Here is a 22,741-nt window from a genome sequence, read left to right as displayed (position 1 = left end):
ATTTAAGTTTTTACTGGCTGGGACGAGCCACTACTAGTTTTTATATAAAATGTCCGGGCTTTGTTAATTTTTATGTCAAATAGGTATGTACTATCTAATGCCGGCTCCACAATGTCGTCGAACAGTTTGCCAAACTTTGGCGGATTCGGTACACATTGCTTGTTTTTCATTGCGGTAAATAAAATCACTCATACTGACTACGCAATGTTCACGTAGTCGAGTCGGTATGTGTCTTGAGTTCGGCGATAGTGTGGAAAAAGGGACCCGCGCCCGGGTCACGTGGAGATGGCAAGCGTCACATCACAGTGTTCAATAAACTTCAATAACATCGATTGCGCCATCTATATGTTTCGTTATGTACTAACAAGAATAAAATACAAGCATGATGTAGGCTCCACACTATCGCCGAACTCGGACTAAGCCAATGCGAATGTATGAACATTGCGTTGTTTGTACGAGTGTTTTTATTTAACGCAATGAAAAACTAGCAATGTATATCGAATCCGGCACAATTTGGCGAACTGTTCTCAGCCGGCTTGAACAGAGTTTGTGACGATGATGCTATGGAAGGCTCCGACTATCGCCGCACTCCGACAGACGCCCGATGCGAATTAACGTACATTGCGTGGTTTGTATATGAGATATTTATTACCGTTAAAACAAGCAATGTACATCGAAACCGCCAAGTTCGACGAATTATTTGCCAATTGCCAGTTTCAATCAGGTCGATACGCATAGAAGAATAATACTACAAAAAATAACACGATAATATGATTTAATCTCATTTTATTGCACAATCAAAGTATTTAAGAATTACAACTATAATTTTACCAAATTTTGATAGGAAAATGATTTTAAATTAGTGTCTTTTTACAATTATGATCGGTCAGATGGGTCGTTTCATAGCATTGTGCTTTATTCAATCAGTGAATTATGATATAGAATCTAGTACACTCATGTCCAATTCAAACAAAATATATAATACATAAAATTAATAAGAAAAATAGAATTTTAAATATCACTAATGAGCTTTGATTTTTACAACCAAATTATATTCAAATGTTACTACTTATTAACTAATATTCCTTGTAAGATTTTGTAATAAATTAACATATAATTCTTACATTGATAATCTATTACATTTAGAGCGAGTTTCCATTGCTCAGTTGCGCTGCGACGTCCTCCGTCATGTTGACATCCGTCGACGAAACAACACAGAAGAACGTAGAACATATTGTATGAAGTTTCGACGTATGTCAACTCACGTCAGTGCGAAACCCTATAACAACGGAGCACGACAGAGCTACAACGTATTGCGTCGTCGCAACAGAGCGCGACTCAGCAATGGGAACGCGCCATAATCTTCAATTCTTCAAGTGTTAAAAAATAATAATTATTCGAGTTAAATATCTCGATAAGTGATTTGAAAATGTATATTTTTGTTACTTAAATAGATATTTGGGAGGCTTAAAATTAATTATTACAGGTTATTTCGTTAAATAAAAAAAAATATGTTGTACATTTTCTTAGGAAATAATACTTCGGACAGGTTATTTGTGTACTGCTTGCTTAATATCTATATGTTGTTGCGAGTGAGTTTCATGTTTATCTGAAAAAAGAAAATAATTTATTGTTCGTGCATTTTTCATTTCAGCTGCCATTATAAAGAGTTCATCAGTCAGGTTCAGAACCAGGTTCTTGTCCCTGTCTTTGACTCTGTTCCCATGCCATAAAATTTACCTTCCCATACGACACCACCCCAAAACAAAATAGGTAATCAATAATAGCAGCTTGTAAGACAAGTTTTTTTGTAAAAAAATTTGGTTGCCACAAGCTTTTATTGTAGTCAGAAAGATCTTGTTGTGATGATGACATGACAACCGTTGTTTAGTTCCCTCATTGGAGCCCATCATGGGTGCACCATCAGGTCAAGCTTATTATGGTGATGATATTTAATTTGCAAGATTTAATTACAAACAGACAGAATTTAGGATAAATAAAGCAAAGTAAAAGCTTGTAAAAAAACATTTTTGTTAAAACTTATTCAATTACAAAGTCGCAAGTCTCACCGAGGCATTTACAAGCCACCTCCACTCCTTTCGACTGAGATCTTCTTCTTGAGGACCTCCTTCTCATGATGCTCCTCCTCCATCTCCGCCATCCTCGCGAATCGGGAGTACGCCACGTGACCAGACTTGATGGCCGACATCATCTGTCATACATACATTTTTGTGTTAAGTTTGTATTACACTTAAGTTTCTTTAATCAAATTATTAGTCTGCCCACACTTTAGTGTGGGCGTAGTGTCTCTTGGGTGGCAAAACTGGGTGTTTACTGTATATCAACCTATTTTATTAGGAATTGCAATTGTAAAGAAATATAGTTTTCTATTCTTTACAGACAAACTGTACTGTTACAGTACAAATTGTATTGCACCAGTGCAATGAATAGTTTTGATTTGCAACACTAATGATATGATCAAAGAAACTTAAAAACGGCTTCCAAAGACATTTTTCAGTGAAGAAAATATAATGAAAGATTAATCTGCTAATACTAAAATGTATTACGGAAATATTATAAAAAAACCACAATTAATAAAAATCTAAATATTTCATTAATATAATATTAGTGATTAGAAGTTTAGGTAATTAAGATTTGTTAAACGAAAAAAATAGTAACGTTAAACCTTAACGTTATTTTGGTAATTAATAAAGTAAAATTCAGCTAATAAGTAACTTCTAATAAGCTAAGCACATGCATAAATGAAAGTTAGTTAATGAGGAAAGCAAGAACTGGGTAATTACTATATCTATGTTAATGATGCTTCGCTTATTTCGATTGCTTTGGAGATACATCACAGATATAAAAACACTCCCTACATGACACACGACAAACACTTGCAAACTTAAGCAGTCTTTTAGGAACGCAAGTAAACTTGCATGCATACCAAGCCCCTAGTCAGAAATATAAGAATCTTTGACTATACTTAGGTGATAATGTAACCTGTATGCAAATGTATGTTTGATACAGTTTATAAAATAATTTTATAAAATCATATAGTTTTAGAGCAATCCACTCAATGTTTATGATTATTTTTTAAAGTTACCTGTAAGAGATTACTAATATTTTGAAATAAGTTAATAGCTATATATAATTTTAGTTTTAAATGTATTACAAATAAGAAATGGCTAGCCTGGAACTCAAGTGGTCTATGAAACCATTTCAAGCTAAATCCATTTATTTGTGAGTATTTTTGAATTTATTGGTCTATCTGTAATATTTGTTTTATCTGCCTAAAATTAAGTATGAAATTGTAAAAGAAAATAAACAAAAATCTGGAAAGATCGGTCCCCACAAAATCAATTTTAATTCTCATATTTCTGAACACCAGAAAGCCAAACCGTTCACTCAACCATAGACAATTTATTTATCAGGCACAAAGATATGCACCTGCAAATACTCGTCGAGTTCGACTTGTCCGTTCATGTTAGTGTCGATCTCTTTCAGAATTTCGTGCAACTGTTCGCCGGTCACCTCCTCGCCGTAATTCTGTGAATACAACGACATTCAACAATGCATGGACAAACTGCATTTTAATGGAAGGATACCCCACCCGAACAGTGTTACATGGAATTCAACATATTTTTAACGAAATTTATCAAAACGAAAAGTTACTAATTACTCAAAATCTACCATAAACCAACAAAAACCTGCAATGAAAAAAAAATGTCATACGTTGAATATTCCATGGAACATTCTGAAATATGCAACCATTTTGACGTTCAATTTCGAAATGGCCGCGTTCCCTTCTATTTTAGGCGCAGATGAGATGATGTCAAACAAAGAGCGCACATTGACCTGATCCCAGATACAGTTCGCGACTAATGGTCTACCTGCAGATAATCTTGAATTTCCAGTTGGCCGTTGTAAGTGACATCAATTTCTGAGAGAATAGCGCTAATTTCCTCGTGGCTTGGCTTCAAACCCATGCTCTATAAACATTAGGTGTAATATTAAATTAATACAAAATAGTAACTAGTTTATGCTGTTTCACAATAGAACAGAAATTCGTTAAGTTACCGACTATACAAAGTACTTTTTACAAATGTTGTTCAGTGATTCCAGTTATATTTTCGATAAGGTCAGGAATCGAACCTGATGTATTATTCATTGTTGAGCTAGCTTATACTGGAGTGACAGCAATTATTAGCGACAAATTTTAACGTTTCATGAAAATAGGGTGACCGTGCCTCTAGTAAAATTTTAAAGATGTGTGTCCTTGTCTATGATCTGGGACCGCTTGATGTAGGTCTGGATCTCGTCCTTGCTGAGATTGATGGGGATCTTGTCTAGTTAGATGTATATCTATGATACCTTGAGACTTCTCCTGATATCGTTGATGGAGACGAAGCCCTTCCTGTCCTTGTCTATGATCTGGAACCGCTTGATGTAGGTCTGGATCTCGTCCTTGCTGAGGTTGATGGGAATCTTGTCGCGGCTGGCACGGTTCACCATCTGGCCCATCTCGTTGGCCAAGAATTCGCTGGCTAATTGGATTTGTCGCTAGAATGTTAATTATAATTAATTTTGGAAACATAAAAAATATTTATTGACAAAGGTATATACATAGCAACTAAATATATAATAGTAAAATTATGGATCTTAAGTGATTCCTATCGGACTGTCAACAAAGAACCCAAACTACACACGTCACTCTTGTAGCCTCCTTTTTTCATTTGATTCAGATTTTTTTTTAACTCCTTGAATGTTTTAAACGATACTCTTCTCAGCTACGATAGCCCAACATGGAGGCGTTCGAAATTCAAATGTAGGAACTATGACATGGGCGCTGCGCACACTTAATCTCATAGCCAATGAGATCGATTTATTTGCTTGCACACCGAGTTAATTCACACGAGTAAGTTTATATATAATATGTTACAGGATGTGATATTTAAATTGCACTATCGCAATAGTTTGTAACTGTAATGGTTGTAGTAAGATGATGAAATAAAGAAATAAATAAAGTAGGCTATGATAATAGTAGGAATATCATCATCAGCCTACCCTTATCCCACTTTATGTGGGGTCGGTTCAGCATGTCAGTCTCCTTCACTTCTCCCTGTTTGATGTTAACCGATCTGTTACTTCCTTTTTAGTCATATCCTGCCTAACGCATTCAATCCACCTCTTCTTCGACCTGCCCCTACTTCTTTTCCCATTCAATTTCATAACCTTTCTTACAATATTATTTTCCTCCCTTCTCATAACGTGACAATACCATCGAAGCCTATTATATTACTTTCCAATTATCCTATGATTGGTGCTACCTTGAGACTTCCTCTCACATATTGGTTTCTTATCTTATCCATCCTTGTCACTCCACACATCCATCGAAGCATCCTCATCTCAGCAACATGCAGTCGCCTTTCATCCGTCACCTAATAGTAAAGATAAATATGAACCTTCTTCTCAGCGTCGTTCCAATTGAGCTCCTCGGCCATGATGTCGACGATGGCGGGCAGCGCCTCGGCCGCCGCCTGCACGTTGAGGAAGGCCAGCCGCAGGCGCCGCGCGATCATGTCTATGGCCGTGCACGCGTACTCGCGGACGCCGTATCTAGAATATAACATTAACGGGGTGTCTACAGTGGCCGAGGTGCGGGTTTGCATTTCACTTCTCACCATCGAATCGATTCGAAGTGAGACGCAGCGAACCAATCACATTGCGCCATTATGACGCAACGACAACCACACAGGAAATTTTGCGTGAATTATATGAAAGTCTTAAAAGTGAATGAAGGTATGACAGGAAACAGACAGTTGTAAAAGTTGTATTATTGCCTGGTTTTAGCTTTTATTCAAATCGCCTAAGGGCATCTGACATGACTTTTACGATTATTAAAGATTTTAAACTGTCAACAAGTGTGCAAGTTGTTGTTTTTCCTTTATCGGAAGCAAGTGGCAAGTGTAGTAAAGCAGTTAACAAAGGTAGATAACCTAAAACCTACCTGATTTCAGCGTCAATGTACGGGAACTCGGGATGCATTTTCTTGCCGATGATTGGCCAGCGCTTGCCTGTCATGGCGGCCATCTTGGCCACTGCAAACGCGCGGTCGCCGTACGATTTCGCTAAGTGTTGTGCTACCTGGAATATATTACAAAAAGGAAACCTTTTTATTTAACGTTTTGATCAAGAACTCCTTTTGTATTTAAAAATAATATATTTTGACATTGACATTAATGTTATTTAATCTATGGTTGAATGGCAAGGAAGTAGCCGAAAATTGGTTAGGTGGAGTAACACATTTTTTGATAGTTTAAATATTAAAGTATATAGTTGACTGGCTCACTTTATAGGTGAACAGTTTATTTGACAATGTTAAAAAGACTTGAAAAGAAGAATATTAGATGATTTAAATTCTTTATTGAAGGAATTATACCTATAGCATATAGTGGATGGCATATTAGTATCATATTAATCTTCAAAGTTTACCTCCATTTCGAGTCCGAAGTCCTGTACTAATCTGATATACATAGTAGGGGTCCATCCGTGCGCGCCTTCGATCAAAAATCCGTCGGTCTGGCAATCGCGATACAGGGGTTTCAGATTAGCACCTGAAAAGGCAAAATTGTATTTCATATTTTTATCAATTTTCTTTAATCAATAGCAAAAACTATAAAGATACCGCAGGAGATTATGATACAAATCAAACAACAAATGACTATGAACTAACAGTGTAGAATCAATCTAATATTGTGAGAGCCTTGTCTGAACTCAGCAGAGCTTGTATCTATCACCAGATTCATTACCTAACTAATATTATAAATGTGAAAGTAAATTTGTTTGTTACCTCTTCACGTTTTACCCGCTCAACCAATATTCTTGAAATTTTGCATACACGTAGTTTGAAATACGGGAAAGGACATAGGGTACTTTTTGTCCCGATATTTCCACGGGAGCGAAGCCCCGGAGTGCAGCTAGTTATTAATATATACAGACTGTAGTGTTATCATCAGAAATCGGATATTCTAGTGCATATTTACCTAAACTTCGACATAGTAGTAACACAGAGAGATTAATATCGTTTCTAAAATATAAAATATATTTTTCACCATGATTTAAAAATCATGATTTTTTATTGGATTTCATTTACATTATTTAATCATATTAAAATCATTATAAAATCTTAATCTGACTGAATTTTAGTAATTATTATTATTATTTATTTTATATATTATTAGTAATAATTAATAATTATATTTTAGAGGTGGTATTATCTACTCTATGTTAATACTACGTCGAAGTTTAGATAAATATGCATTAGAATATCCATTCTCTGGTTATCATACTCTGGATAGCAGCATCAATGGTCTCGGCCGCCATGGCGCGGTAGGTGGTCCACTTGCCGCCCGCGATGGTGACGAGCCCGGAGCCCGACACGTGCACGATGTGGTTGCGCGCCAGCGACTGCGTGTCCTCCTTGTTCGGGTCCGACACCAGCGGCCGGATGCCCGACCACGCCGACAGCACGTCGCCGCGCCGGACTACGGGTATACAACCATTTCATTGTATTTAGGAGATCGATCGAATAGAAAAATCTAAATGATATTCCGGCTAAGCACTATCGCCGAACACAGACAAACGACCATTACCGCAATAATAACATAAAAACCAGCAATGTATGCCGAAAACTATTTCGCGATAATGTATAGCCGGCAACACGTGAAAGCTTTGAAGCACACCCATAGACACGAGCGCTTTTGTAAGGCACCATAAACGTTCGAATTTTATCGCAGCGCCACAAATGGAACGCCAACAATATAACACAACTAATATATTATGACTGAATATGGAGCCTATCCTAGGTATTCAGGGTGTATTACAGGACCAGGACTCACCATGTCATACTAAAAACTTACTAAAAGATAATAATTGAAATAGAAATATTGTATGTATCATATTTTGATGTACACAAAATTGTAAAATAAAACATTAAAAACAAACAACAAGGCGTACCTTCAACATCTGGATTCAAATAATTCTTGACTTCGGTCAGAATGAACTGAATCTCGTCTTCAGTGGGCTTGGGGTTGTGCGTGACCTGGCACGGCAGGTCCGTGGTGCCCGCGATGGTCCCCTTCAGCCACGGCAGGAAGAAGATGACACGGCCGTCGGACGTCGCGGGGTCCAGCAGGCCCATATGTTCTGGACTGGAAGATTTCAACAACAAATTCATAGACGGAGATTTCACTTTATGCTCTAGAATTTAAAATCTATTTTTAGGCAGCTTACATCCAATCATAATTGAAATTTTAACGAGCATGAGAAGTGAAAAATATCTTGTGGCATCGTACGCGGTACTTACTCCCAGTACTAATAATACAAGACGTGTTATCTTATCATCTATACTATTATTATAAAGAGGTAAGCGTTTGTGAGTTTGTATGTTTGAGGCGGGTAATCTCCGAAACTACCGAACCGATTTCAAAAATTCATTCATCATTAGAAAGGTACATTATCCAAAATAGCTATAGGCTATATTTTATCTCACAATACCCACAAGAGCGAAGCCTCGGGCAACATATATGATGTAATAAATGTAGACTTCGGGTCACTACTACTTATTCCAAATTTAATTAAAATCGGCCGAGTGGTTTCGCCACGCTTGTGCCATGAAATCGTGACAGACATTTGCATTTATAATATTAACGGCCCACCCCGGCTTAACTCGATTAAAACCATAATAACCTAAACATTCCTCAGGAATCAAACTATCTATTTAAAAAAACCCCGCAAATCAGTTGTGTAATTTTAAAGATATAGATAAGCATAAATTGGAACAGAGAGACAGTGGGAACCGACTTTGTTTTATACTATGTAGTGATAGTATTGACTGTGTATCACCTGTAGTATCCTGGCAACACGATGTGGACGCCGGAGGACGGGCAGCAGATCTCCTTGACGGTGGGTTCGTCCATCCTGCGGATGCTGTCTGTGAAGGGGCCGGTCGCGTTGATGATGCATTTGGCTTTCACGTCCCACTCCTTGCCAGTCATCTCGTCCTGGGGATTTGTTTGTTTCATATATTTTTAATATGGTTCGTCTAAACCATGTAGCATGATGTGCAGGTGTAACCAAACATCGTTAAGCCGAGTCCGCAGCGCCGTGTTTTCGTGTAAGCAAACACAAAAACATGTTTTACTAACCGATTAGGGGCGTGCCCTAACAGTTATGTTAGAATAATAACAAGAACATGTTTTCCAAACCGAATGGATAACATGCCTCGCGTTCGCCTGCGGGGAGGGGAAGTGACTCATTTTGTGTTAGCGTTCACTAAAGAAAGACGTAGGTCAGCACAGCGCAATATGGAGTAAACAGACATAACAACAATAGGCGCAGCGGACGGGCGGGTTTCCTAACATGTTTAGTTAGAAAATTGTCGCTGCGGACACGGCATTAGTTGCACCTTTACGTATCATGTTTGTCAGATTGATAAATGTATCATTCATTAGACCTGACATAAATGCGACTTAGTATCTGGAAACGAGTGCATACGATTTTCGACCGTATTGACTTTATGTATTCTATCTATTTACTTTTAGATGAAGTAGTTTTAGTAACGTCTAAAAACATGGATTAGTATCTGATCTTAAATCCACAATTAACCATCTGCTACCGATTGCACCTAGATCTAACCGGTATTATAAAGGCTAAACTAAACCATCAAAGACCAGCTGCACATACCAGTCTAATTGAATCGACAAATGATAAGAAGAAATGCATATTTTTCAGTCTATATTTTAAGGTTCATAGATTGATAAATAAATAAGAAACTTATTATATACTTTCATTTATATTACTTTTATAAGCTGCACCTAGGTCTAACCGAATCGACAAAGGCTAAGAAAAAATCTACATTTTTAAATCTATATTTTAGGTTTCTTGTACATACATTGATAAATAACAAATTTAATATATATCTTTCATTTATATTACTTTAATAGGATAAAGTTACCTTCACTCGAGCGCCGCTAAGTTTCCCGGCGGTCTTGTAAAGTTGCGTGACACTGATGTGGTTGGCGATGGTGCACCCGTGGCGGGCGGCCGTAAGCGCGATAGCTAGGTTCATACGTGCGTCGTCTTGCTGACCTGAATATTTATAATTACTAGATTATGCTCGGGAATTCATTCGAGTAGACTTCATGACTCTGGCGTCTTATAAATCCAACCACTTCCGTATATGCCATAGCGCAGATTGTCTCTTAGAGTTCCACATGAGGTGTTTCAATTCTTAGATTTTTATACATCAACAGAAAATGTTTATCTGGCTGAACAGCTTTTTCTAAAGCGCCATTTTCATATTTCTAATAGTTTAGCTATTATCCGACTACCTGCCACTAGATGGCGGTGTTTCAATCGTAAAAGTCATGTCAATGCCCTTAGGCGACTTGAATATAATCTGACTAGCAGAGTTACCAACAACACACTCGATATGATAATGATGAGTTTTAGCTGTTGTATTATGATACCGAATTATATGCAATGCTGTATGGTGTTTCAGTTTTCAAAATGAGTTTATGTTGCCCAGTCTTAATAACTACACAATAAAAAAGTTTCATCAAATTCCATTCCGTAGTTCCAGACATCAGGGTGTACAGACATTTAGACATTTAGACAAGAATGTTTACGTATTTACGCCCAGTTAGCACGCGGGCATAAATCCATCTCTGTATAAGACTATCATCATCATCACCTGAGGCCCTCCGTGACCCACTGCTGGGTCTATATATTAACAAGTTTTAAAAATTTACCATCATAATATACGATGCCTCCGCAAAGGTTGTCAGATTTCAACATAGGGAACAATTCGAGGGTGTTCTTTTTGGACAAGTAGTAGGAACTCTTGACGTTTCGGTCGCCAGCCACCAAGTCGTACATCTTTATGCCGAACCAGTAGTAGGGGACTTGCCACCATCTGTAAAAAATAAATGTTAAAACCAAACGTCCAGAAGAGACCAAAAAACAAACAAACCAAAAGAGTCTTAGTTTCTTATGTGCCTGTTCGAGATATCGTAATTTGTATATTTATTCGCAAAACTAACACGCGATGAGGGCGTCGCTACTGTTGAACAATTTGACAAAAAAAACCAAAATAGTTCAATTTTTAGTTTAGACTCGTTTAATAACACGACGACGTGCGATTCCAACCTATACTTTGACCACACCATATCTTCCCGTGGATGTCGTATAAGGAACACGTAGCCTTGGCGACTGATAGATATCAATAGCATTCCTAAGAGGAGAAAGACGTTTAAAACACGTGCACTCCACGTGTCATTTAACTCATGATAAACACGTTTTGTTATTCATACCGTAAAGATTAGATTGGATTTTCTTTGTGAAAATTCCGCCGTTGGTGATAAAACCAATATAGTAAATAAAAAGAATCGTTTACCATTGTTGCTAGCCAAACTAATTACATTGTTATCTTCTTACTCATTGATCTGCGATACCAATAGTACATTTTTATTTTTGACTGCCGAAATTAGGATGATATGAAGACAGAATGAATATCCCAATTATCTAGTGTAACCTACCTAACCTAGTGTAAATGAATACCAATTATCTAGTGTAACTTATTGTAGTACCACTTTTTTATTTTTCGCAAATTAATTAAAGAAATTGGTAAAAATGTGATGACGAGTGAGAAAAATTCGAGGTCATTTAGTAAGAAGTTAAAAAGTTGTAACTTTTTAACTCGCCTTGAGAACGACTTCCTAGCGGTGCCGAAACGTCGACTTGACTTTAATCAAGTGTTCTGAGGGGTTAGTGCGGGTTTGCATTTCACTTCTCACCATCGAATCGATTCGAAGTGAGACGAGCGAACAAATCACATTGCGCCATTGTGACGCAACGATAACCACACTGCAATGTGATTGGTTCGCGATGGTGAGATGTGAAATGCAAACCTGCACTTCGCCCACTGATTAATAATTCCCACATCCTACTAATTCTACTGATATTATAAATGCGAAAGTTTGTGAGGCTGTGTGTAACTATGTATGTTTATTACTCTTTAACGCAAAATCTACTGGACCGATTGTTATGTTTTGATACACGGTTAGAATATAACCTGGAATAACATATACGCTATTATATGTGCTGCTCTGGGGCGCAGCTAGTAATAAAATATAAAAATTTCACTCACTTATACACTGGTAATAAAATAGGCAACGGCCGCGTTAGATGCGGCGCGACTTCCAACATATTCGCTCGTTCGTGTAACGCCTCCTTCACCATTTTGTACTGTTCATAGTCGAGCTGCATAATAGCTTTTTGCAGGTACCGCACGCCGCCGTGGATCAACTTGGTGCTCCTGCTCGAAGTGCCGCTGGCGAAGTCGTCCTTCTCGACCAGAGCTGTGCGGAGCCCTAGAATTATATTTCTCTATGTTAATGTCTTCTTTTTATTTGTGATGTTCCACGAGAAAAGGGCACTTATGCGCATCTACAAAATGTAATGCATAATAATTACAATGGTAACTACTTAGTTCTATAAAAATAAATATTGGATGTAATCCTCAGAGCATATATAGATTGTGGTCTGTAAAAATTGTATTTTTTGCCATTGCAATACCAAATAGAAGTTATTTATTTATTTTGTTTTATTTATTCGGAAACTCACAATTATATTTACTAAATAAAAAAAAACTTAGATAAATGAATAACTATGAAGACATTTACAATTTTTCCATATTAAATTTCGTTAGTACTAGTTAAAGAAACTCTCAAATTCAAATATAAAGGTTATATTTAAGTCAGAATTTTAAAAAAGAATCGACCACAATAATCCTAGTCTTTAAGTCAGCGGTCGCAAAGATGTTAAAAGTTGGGTAGTCATTTAATAAGTGATTTATATATGAATGGTCAAGCTTGGTTGAAAAACTCCCAATGTTGCCAGCCATAATGCGGCATCAATTATTTTCTACAATTTACAGACTATACTACCCACAATTGTATTATTTATCTGTAATATGCAATGAAATGTTTGAACTTGAATACTAAGTACATACGTATGTAAACACTGCATATCGTATTTGAGAAAGCGGTCGTGAGGCATTATCTATGTAACTCTAGTGGGAAGCACGATCAGCTAACTGACGTCGGAAGGTCATACATTAACCAAACTAAAGATAGTTTTATCAAGATTAACCAGCCGTTCATCGCTATAAAAAAACAAGTGTATAATTTACCACCTACCTACGAAAGTTGATAGTGAATAATAACATAAGCTGTTTCTTGAAATGAGATGAAATTTCTTTTATACACATTGTTACATAGTCTTATATTAATTAGTCTAATAGGACTTCCGGTGTTGCTTGCTTGTCTAGTCGACATAAGAGAATAAAGCGAGGAGCAGACTCCAAACAAAATGGGATAAGTCCCTGATATGAATATCAAAACTGAGGGTATGTTTTAGAAGTCTAATACCAGCTATACACCATTCGCCAAATTTTAGCGGATTCCGCATACAAAGCTAAATTTCCTTTGCGGTAAATAAAAGTTCTCACACATTCATTCGCGTCAGCATCCGTCTAGTTCGACGATAGTGTGTAGCCGGCATATGAATATAATTATTACATTTGTTATGCCGGCCTCACACTAACAACGAACAGTTCGTCATTGTGGCGATTGCGATTCCAATGTACATTCCACGCTGCAAAAAGGCTCACATACAAACTACGCAATGTACAATCATTCGCGTGGGGATATGAGTTCCGCGATAGTGTGGAATCAGCATTAAGCCACAAATAGACTATTGCGCAACACTCTGCAACAATGGCAACCACATCGTTGATGTTACTCATATAAATTGTAATGAAAGAACGATATGTAGCGTATCAAAATGTCACCCCATAGTGTATTCGTGGCATTAGTCACCAATTAATAAAATTACCTCTGGTGGTGGCATCCAGCGCGCAGCCGACGCCTGTGGCGCCCCCTCCGATGATGAGGATGTCGTACTGGTGGCCAGCTTGTAAAGCTGCTACCTGCTCCGCTCTCGACGGTAGGGGGCGCTTCTTGCGCTCTGTCCTGGCCGCGACTGTGGGTTTATACCAGTTCTGGAAACGATAGGAATTTCACTTGAATCTGAAGAACAACAGCTCAACTCACTCAACAAGAACCAGATGATTCCTCTTATTAATCATCCATGCATAAGTACTACAAATTATAAAAATATTTTGATGAAATTTGGTACCTACGCATATATATTTAAAGATCCGAGGTCAAACATAGGCCGGATGTGGGATTTTGTATGACAAACGCACCCGATTACCCGATACATTTTGCCCCGGTCGAAGCTGCGGGAAACAACTAGTTAGCTAGTGACTATGCCGTTCGAAGATCTTGCGCACAGCTCGAAACTTCGTGAGTAAACTTATCACAGAATAGATAAAGTTGTTATTTTTTCCTTGTATATTAGAAATGATTATGTAGATACTTATGTAAAACATTTTTCTCAACTTTATGATTTCGTTTAATTTTATCAGGTATACGGCCCCAAATTTAAATGGGAGAAAGCTAGGCAATGGAAGAGTACCTAATACATTACTATGGAACCGAAGGAACTTCCTTACTTGCCTTCATAGTTTTGTTTAAAATTGTTAAATTTAATAATTAACTGATAACTCCTTATAAAACTAGTTGTTGCCCAAAGCTCCGCCCGTCGTTGCCTGAGTTTGAAAACCCCGTTTTATCTATACCTATCTATTCCGAATTTCATCAAAATCGGCCCAGAAGTTTGGCCGTGAAACTGTGACAGACAGATTTTCGTATTTATAATATTAGTACGGATAAAGTATACGTATCACAGTCAATGTTGGCATTCATCATCTACTTTCTAACAAACTTACGTAAGTGCCTCATGAACTTGTCTGATACAGTGCAATTCATTTGGCCCACAGCCAAATTTACCATACGCATCACAACACGAGCTACCAGTGAAAACAGTTTTCGGAAAATAAAAATGTACCGATGATACTAACGTTCTATTGGATCAGTTCAATGTAGATAAACAAAATGTTAAATAATATTTTTAATGGAATGGATGAAGTCAGTCCACGCCATATCTTTCTTTTATCTTTCTTTTTATCCACCCGTATACAAAAATGTTGGTCTTTCCCGAAATAAGTGAAAAATATCATCAATATAAACGATGGGATTCGAACCCATGGCCTCTAGATCTATTACATCCCTTTGTACTTTATACTTGTACTACACAGAAAGCGGTAAAAATCCAAATATTAAAATGCAATATTTCATAATGGCCTATCATTTTCAAATTCATGATTGTTCAATGTGTAAATCATCAAAAATCAATCAATGATCGAATATTTATGAAGTAAGAATCGATCCGCATTGAAACTGAAGAACGTTTTTTACTCTAATTACATAATGTTATAGAATTACTAATTAAAGAAATTAATGGATGACAATCATCGAAATTAATGTCGATATAAAAATGTTCTAAAAAAGAATGGAAAAATATTTGATAAAAACAACATAGCATATCACGGAACGCGATCGTGATTGTATATCATGTAATTGTCAGATGATTTAATATATCTATGTAAATATGTAATGTTTATTACTTCTAATAAGTAGATTGTTGAGTGATCAGCAACACGTAATCCTAAATTTGATATCCAGTGTGTTTAGTAACGAAGAATATGGATGTTTTTAATTTTACTATACCTAATCCATACTAATATTATAGATGCGAAAGTTTATTTTCCGCCTGACGTTTATTTCGCTTTGATGAACGGTTTGACGTTTTCACGGTCAAACGGTTGAGCCGATTTGATGAAATTTGCAATAGATATAGTTAATGACCATCGGGTCTTTAACTATATCTTCATATATACAAGGTCAAACATGAGGCTGTGGTCAAAAACTAGTTGTAAAATAAAACGTTGTATACGCAACATATACTGAGAAAAGACAGCGATTCCCGCGTGGAAAAATACTCCCGAGTATTTTTACATACTTTGAAACGTTCCTAACATTGAAATACTAATATTAATTTGCAGAAAGAAACTAAAGAACCATAAGCATCGGAATGCATATATATGTCTAGACAAAACCCATTGCTACAGCTGTGAATGCTGTGACGTCACGAATGTCTGATTTCCCGCTATTACGATACTCACGGCAAGTGAATCATCCGCCGAGAGTGCCCACGCTGCTATCGCTGCACCGGCGACTCCTGCGCCGCCTATTATTACTCTTCTTCGCGACATTGTCTAGAAATAAAGAAATGTATTAGTCAGTTTTTATTTGAGCATTATTGTGCAGCATACTTATATACAATGCATGCATGAAAGTTAACGATTTATATTAAAATACAGAAATGATTAGAAAGAAAAAAGATTTCAATAAGATATTTTTTTTAAATCTTCTCCACAAACGCGTAAAAATTAAATCAATGCAAAAACTAAACTGAAAATATAACGATAAAATAAAATATGATTACGAGACGACTTACTCCGAAATATAAGGATATGGTTAGAACTTCGTAATAGATGACTGACTGATGTATGCATGGACATGTACAAACTTTATTACATAAGTATACTTAGGTAAAAAATATCTCAGATTACATTATATAGGTAATTAAATTAATTAGCTAGGTAGATAGAGCTAGTTAAAATAAGTGTTTCTCCCAGCCTTAGATCAAACAAGTAGTTATGACGTAAGCCATTTTGAAGATACAAGTATATAAAACATTCTTAATTATTCGAATATTTCGTAGATATGTCCTAATCATTTACATACAATTTCAATGACATTGAACTTTGAATAGTTTTTTCTATGGTAAGTATGAACCTATGGTGCGATTTTAGTATCAACTAAGTAGTGTAACAGTTAGAACAGTAGCTCATTAATGTGTATGCAATTACTAGCCACTAGCCACGGTAGGTAGGTGTAGTCGTAAAAGCCATGTCAGATACCTTTAGGCGATTTGAATAAAATCTGACCCTGTCTGAGTGTTAGCAATTAACACACTCGAAGAGAAAGAATTAACAAGCATTTTTATCTACAACTTTAAGCGCATTTATTTAATGTGTATTCTGTCAGCTGGTTTTCTCAATCAAAATCCCTCTGCTGGATATCGGCTATCAATTATCAGGCACGTTATAAAAATGCTAATTAATACATTATCACTTCCGACTTCTCTGTCTGGTGTAATGGCAACGATGCGATAAAAGCCAAGGTCATGTTCACTACCCAGTCTCGTGTTCTTCAGTCTTATCTCAACGTGAAATAGATTAGTTTAACGACGGATTGTTCCGTTACATTTAGGCAAATTTTTGTAGAGATTTCTGAGGCACCGGGAAAGATATAACCTAATTAAGTACTTTTTAATTTAAGAGGCTTAATTGCAACATGTTCTGGGACCTTTATTTTTTCATGTTTACATATTGACGTGTTTACACATTCGTAGGTACAATACGCTACCTTTTACTATTAGGTAACAATTTCTGAACAGGAAAATTGTCATGGTTTATTCACATTTCGAGCGTAATTATTTATTTTGTATAGCTAATGTCAGTCAGCTTTGGTTTTAGTATAATTTGTATGGAGATTTTTAATGTTTTTTCATTTATAATCTGATAATTTCAGTGCTATTGACCGCGCAGTTATGTCACATGCGAAGAAAGAGTTACATCAAATAGTTGGCAACATTATACGTGCTTTGAATCTAGTTCCAATTTTATCTAAGACAGCTCGTGGTTAGGCAAACATGAATTTCACGCGGTCGGTACCATGTGACTTTCAACAAAGAGGACCCAAGTACTGATACAGCATCACATCACCCGCCAAATCCTCAAGCCAGAACCGAAATAGACTGAGCTTACGAAATAATCAGCGTCGCACGCTTTAATAGCGCCATTTGTTCAGTACCTACACGTGAAGTCAGGTGATCATTGAGTGATTGCACCATTTAAACTATGAATGTCAATGCTATTCACTCGTTATCTAGAGATACAGTGTGTGTTATTAATTTATTACAACATGACAGTACCTATTTGATAGTAGGCCGTTTATAGTGACATTAACTTATGCCTGATTCATTGAGGCTTACAATATAACGTCTATACATAAATTAATTGCATTTCGCCCTCTTTCACCTTGACAGAGACCCGGTTATGGTTACATTCTGTATAAAGAGTCCTTGAACTAAAGCGCCATCGGCTCCGCGATGATGTCATATTATCGTATGTGTATCGGTAGACGCGAAGCAAATGAATAAGATTTATTTTATTAAAACGAAAACGTTGATGACAATGTGAAAAAAATTACCGCGTGAAATACCATGATTAACTGAAAAATTAATGACTTTAATTTAGTAAGAAATTAGAAGTTGACATGAAAATGAGCTAAATGAAAACGCATTTAAAAAGCAATGACATTTTATGCATGCATTATATCCAAAACTAAATAGCAAAGCAATTTCTAGCTAAGCAATCGAAATATAATATTATACTCGCACTTACCTTTTATGATCGAAGGAAAACACCTTGTAAAATCATTAACTGTAATTTACAATAAACAAAAACTAAATTTAATGTGCAAGGACGTTAGCGGACTGTTACAATTCACGCGTGTTTAGACCTAATATTTGTATGGAAATTTGTTTAAATTATACACTATTTAGATCCATCACTATTTGTAGTTTATTTTAAGTGTAATAACACTATATTACTGTTAACTAAATGAGTTAGCTAATCGTACGTAAATGATTATAACGCGCAACCGGGCGCGCCTCATGCCCGGTAAAAGCACGACCTACTGACTGACCGAACCCAGCTGAGTTTTTGTTCCGTCGATCCGAGATTCCCACTCGAGTGAGTCATTTTTCTTTTGACAGCAGATAGACAACGGCACATCACTAACTTCACGCTTCTCGACATCACGCCCTATTTTATATGCTAGCGCCATCTAGTATATGATATTGAAATTAAAAAAATAAGACCGCTTTTTAGCGTTTTGCGATTATAAGTAAGCTAAACACTATTGGCGAACTCAGCCATATACCGAGGCGAATCGATGTACATCATATTCCGACTATATATTATCGCGAAATAGTTCACCGAACTTTAGGGGTACATATAAATTAACTCCTATTAAAGAATGGTTTAGATTTTTTTGAATCATATAGGGAAAACTATTTACTGATTCACTGTACAATAACGTCATCAGTTGAAGCACGGGTCCTTCGAAGTCCCCGTGCTTCACCCAGTTGGGGAACTTAGATGAAGCACGGGTCCGGACTGTTTCAACGTATATTGATTTTTACCTTTAATTAGAAAAGCTCATATACAAACTACGTAGTGAACGTTCATTTGTTTCGGCATCCGTCTGAGTTCGCCGATAGTATAATAATGCCATTATCTGTCTGTCTGGCAAAACCAGTCAACCTATTCTGATGGAATGGGATCGAGTCTGGCATGAGTAAATAGATACTATTTCATCAAATATATGAAGACCATATATTACTAAAGCAATATTATATAGCTTTTTAACAACAACGGATCCAAACAAAAACATCATTACTCCAACATAATTTATTAATAAAATGTCAGACCTTAAACACGATTTGAGACTTCACATTCACACATCACTTGTCCTTCTTCTCTGCAGAGAGCGAGTTGTAGATCTTGGTGACTTCATTGATGACCAGGGGCTGGACGATTGTGCCATTGGTGTCGATGAAGTTGGCGAAGGATTTGTTGATGGAAGCCTCGCGAGTTTTGCCGTTAGTGTCGCGCATCACCAACACTAAGTTGTATTTGTCGTCATGTCTAAGAAAAAAGATTGTAAATTTATTAATTTGCATCTCTTAAGTTGCTCTGTGAAAAAGAGCTTTTTAATGTGCTTATTACTTCCTATTAGACACAGATTAAGATAAATATAGTGAATGTCATGAATGCATATTATGTTTAATTTCATCTTTATATAACACTAGCTTTTGACCTTAAAGGAATCGAAGTAAAATTTCAATTATTCTTTTATCGCGTATCCTAAGACTGGTAAAATTTATTTATTACTACAAATTCGTATTTTTGTCATTTTGTCATCTAGTTCAATTCCCCATTTCCCGCTACGATATGTTTAATTTCATCTTTATATAACATATGCAATAATATTGGACCAATAATTTGATAAATGGATTGAACTCATATATTTTTTAATTATAAAGATAAACCAACAAACTGATCTTACTTCTTAACATAGGAGCTAGCTTCCCAGACTCTATGATTGTTGCCCACTTTTTCCTTAGCAACTACAAATATTCCTTTTTCCTTGAAGGTGGTGTACAGCGTCAGGATGCCCATTAATATGAAGTACGAAGACACACAAATTATGAGCACCAATCTGTAATTATACATTTATGGCTGAAAATGTATATTGTTATATGTGAAAGCAATTATTTAAAAAGTAATCATTGACAAGGGAATAACCCAAAAACAAAATGGAATTTTTATGTCAAATTCCAAAATATACGGAAAGAAGAGCGACGTAGGATACTTTTCGCCGTGGGCGGGGAGCTATCGGGAATAACACTTATCCTAAAATAAATTATCCGAAATTGATTTCCGTGTTTTCAAAAATTCTATGAATGGATACATGAAATTGAGGCAGATTTTTCGAGGGTCTGTGAACTAAAAACGGTTAAAAGCAAATAGACTGCTTTGGCATAACAAAGAGGGTTGATTTTGGGGGGAAGATTTTGCTGTTTTTCAAGCCTGCGTACCGGCTTGAAAAACAGCAAAATCTTTAAAACTTTTAATTTACATTTGTTTTTTATGTTGATTCCAGGCATCATGGCAAATGCAACAAGCTAAGATAAGTGTTTAAGACCCTTTCAAGTTATGAATCAGTTAATCTGTGAGAAGTGAGTAAGGAGCAGAATTTTACCGTGACTGTGGAAACGGATACAGATAATCCCAGAGCAGAGCATACAGGGCGACACCCACAGCCAGTGCGCACAGGAACAATCGGCCATCAATCAAAGCAAAGCTTTCTTTGCATTTTAGTTCACCTGTCAGCACCTGAAAATCCCTTTTTTTTTCAATGTGTTTACAACTATTTGCTATTAACTAGGTTTGATTGCAACAGTTAAAAAAATATATTTTCTAAACTGGTACAGTTAGCAACACACAATGTAGCTAAACTCAATCAAACATCAACTCAACTTAGTTGATGTATTTTTAAACTAAATTTATCAATTAATAACATGAAGAAATCTCTTATAAACCATCAATAAACATTTTAACATAAGACAAAAAGACAAAAGAATTGTGTCTGTGCTGTAACCCATTGAGGAGATCCCACATCTGGAACCATTCCTGGCTGCATCATCATGCTTATGGTCATGCTTATCATAATAATGGATTGTTACCCAAACTAAACATGTGTTCAAAACTTTAACTTAAGGTAATATCTGCTTACAAATTGAGTTCCAAGATTCCACCCAATTATACATAGGTCAATTTGTAAGCAGATATTATCTTGAAACTTTTTACATTGCAAGTTAAAAGTTTGTAAAAATAGACTTGTCAAATGGGTAAAAGTGAACAATGAGTAATTATTGTTTAAGAATTGAATTGACTATAGAATTTTCAATCATGTCTGATATTGACACCAGCTGCAAAAAAATGCCTGTTATTTAAATTTAAAACATTGAGATGACATTCAGGACTAGGTGGAAAATTAGTGTCATTATATTTTTATTTCTTTATTCTCTATTGCTGCTCCATAGAGGTCAATACAGTGTAACATTATGTGTGGACATGTAACATTATGTGCAAAGAAATTAATGAGGATTACCTCTCTTATAGCATCATCAATTGCATTTTTAGCAGCTGCTCCATCCCATTTATTGATTTTTACAACCTGAAAATAAAAAATGAATGGTGCACAGTGTTTCAACATTTCCATACAATAGTGATTACAGTGTGTGGTTTAACTCTAATGGGACCACAGTATATTCTCTCATGTTTCATGGATGTTGTCTCATGGATGTTGAGTGAATGAAGTGATTAAGGGGTAACAAGCTCTACAGCTAGCTGATAGCCAACAACAGAATTCTCAAGGTGCAGGTAGGTTGTCAAATAAGAGCCCAAACTTAATAAATTAAAGAATTGTTTTTAAAGATGGACCTCAGACTTTGTGTTAAATGATGAAATAATAAGACTAATCGCAATAAATAGGGTGAAGAGTGGAGTGGTGTGTAGTGTTTTTGGTTTTTGATAAATTTTATCCTGAATTTTATAAGGAAGCAGAGCTCTGAGGGCTTAGTCAGTTCAGTAAGATCATGATTCCAAGGCGTATTTTTATTATAAATTTTCTTATCCAAAATAGTAGTAGGCGCACGGGGGTGGGTTTCCGTGGAGCATAATGACGTGGATTTTATTTTTTGTGACTGACTTCCACATAAATAATATTACAAAGAAAATATCTCAAAATTACCTCAGGTGTTTCAGCCATACTGTAATAAGTAAATAAATAACGCAGGAAAGCAGCAGTTTTTATATTTCTAAGTTTTTATCGCTCAAGCAAGAAAACACCGCTAGCTAGTTTTTGACTTTGATTGACGTTTATTTGACATTATTGGTTGACGTAGTCAAGAATGTCAGTCAAGCAAGTTCGTGTATTGCTTAGCTTAGTGT

The 22,741-nt window shown here is 36.2% G+C and overlaps 2 protein-coding genes across 3 annotated transcripts; both read right to left on the bottom strand.

Annotated features, from left to right (window-relative positions):
* Nucleotides 1–769: 769 nt before the first annotated feature.
* On the bottom strand, nt 770–18,912 carry Gpo1 (Glycerophosphate oxidase 1). 2 transcript variants are annotated; one of them, XM_053752328.1, is made up of 16 exons: nt 18,563–18,912; nt 16,214–16,306; nt 13,960–14,125; nt 12,212–12,434; nt 10,815–10,978; nt 10,019–10,152; nt 8,908–9,065; nt 8,020–8,213; nt 7,353–7,547; nt 6,496–6,617; nt 6,011–6,147; nt 5,466–5,619; nt 4,375–4,563; nt 3,894–3,992; nt 2,070–2,212; nt 770–1,609 (listed from the first exon to the last, which is right to left on the bottom strand). In XM_053752328.1, exons 2-15 carry the CDS (start codon nt 16,301–16,303, stop codon nt 2,078–2,080), a joined length of 2,160 nt encoding a protein of 719 aa, XP_053608303.1. In that variant the 5' UTR covers nt 16,304–16,306; nt 18,563–18,912; the 3' UTR covers nt 770–1,609; nt 2,070–2,077. The 2 variants fall into 2 exon arrangements, with proteins under 2 accessions (XP_053608303.1, XP_053608294.1); XM_053752319.2 differs by lacking the exon at nt 3,894–3,992 and adding an exon at nt 3,451–3,549 and having other exon boundaries at nt 18,563–18,903.
* A 706-nt stretch (nt 18,913–19,618) lies between these two features.
* Spase25 (Spase 25-subunit) lies at nt 19,619–22,697 on the bottom strand. The gene is made up of 5 exons (XM_053752341.1): nt 22,542–22,697; nt 21,900–21,965; nt 20,988–21,121; nt 20,292–20,444; nt 19,619–19,870 (listed from the first exon to the last, which is right to left on the bottom strand). Exons 1-5 carry the CDS (start codon nt 22,557–22,559, stop codon nt 19,687–19,689), a joined length of 555 nt encoding a protein of 184 aa, XP_053608316.1. The 5' UTR covers nt 22,560–22,697; the 3' UTR covers nt 19,619–19,686.
* Between the last annotated feature and the right edge of the window lie 44 nt (nt 22,698–22,741).

Source organism: Plodia interpunctella, chromosome 1 (assembly GCF_027563975.2).
Source record: "Plodia interpunctella isolate USDA-ARS_2022_Savannah chromosome 1, ilPloInte3.2, whole genome shotgun sequence".
Classification (NCBI taxonomy): Eukaryota; Metazoa; Arthropoda; class Insecta; order Lepidoptera; family Pyralidae; genus Plodia; species Plodia interpunctella.
The sequence above is the reverse complement of the archived record's forward strand: the minus strand, read 5'-3'. Positions and strand labels throughout refer to the sequence as shown.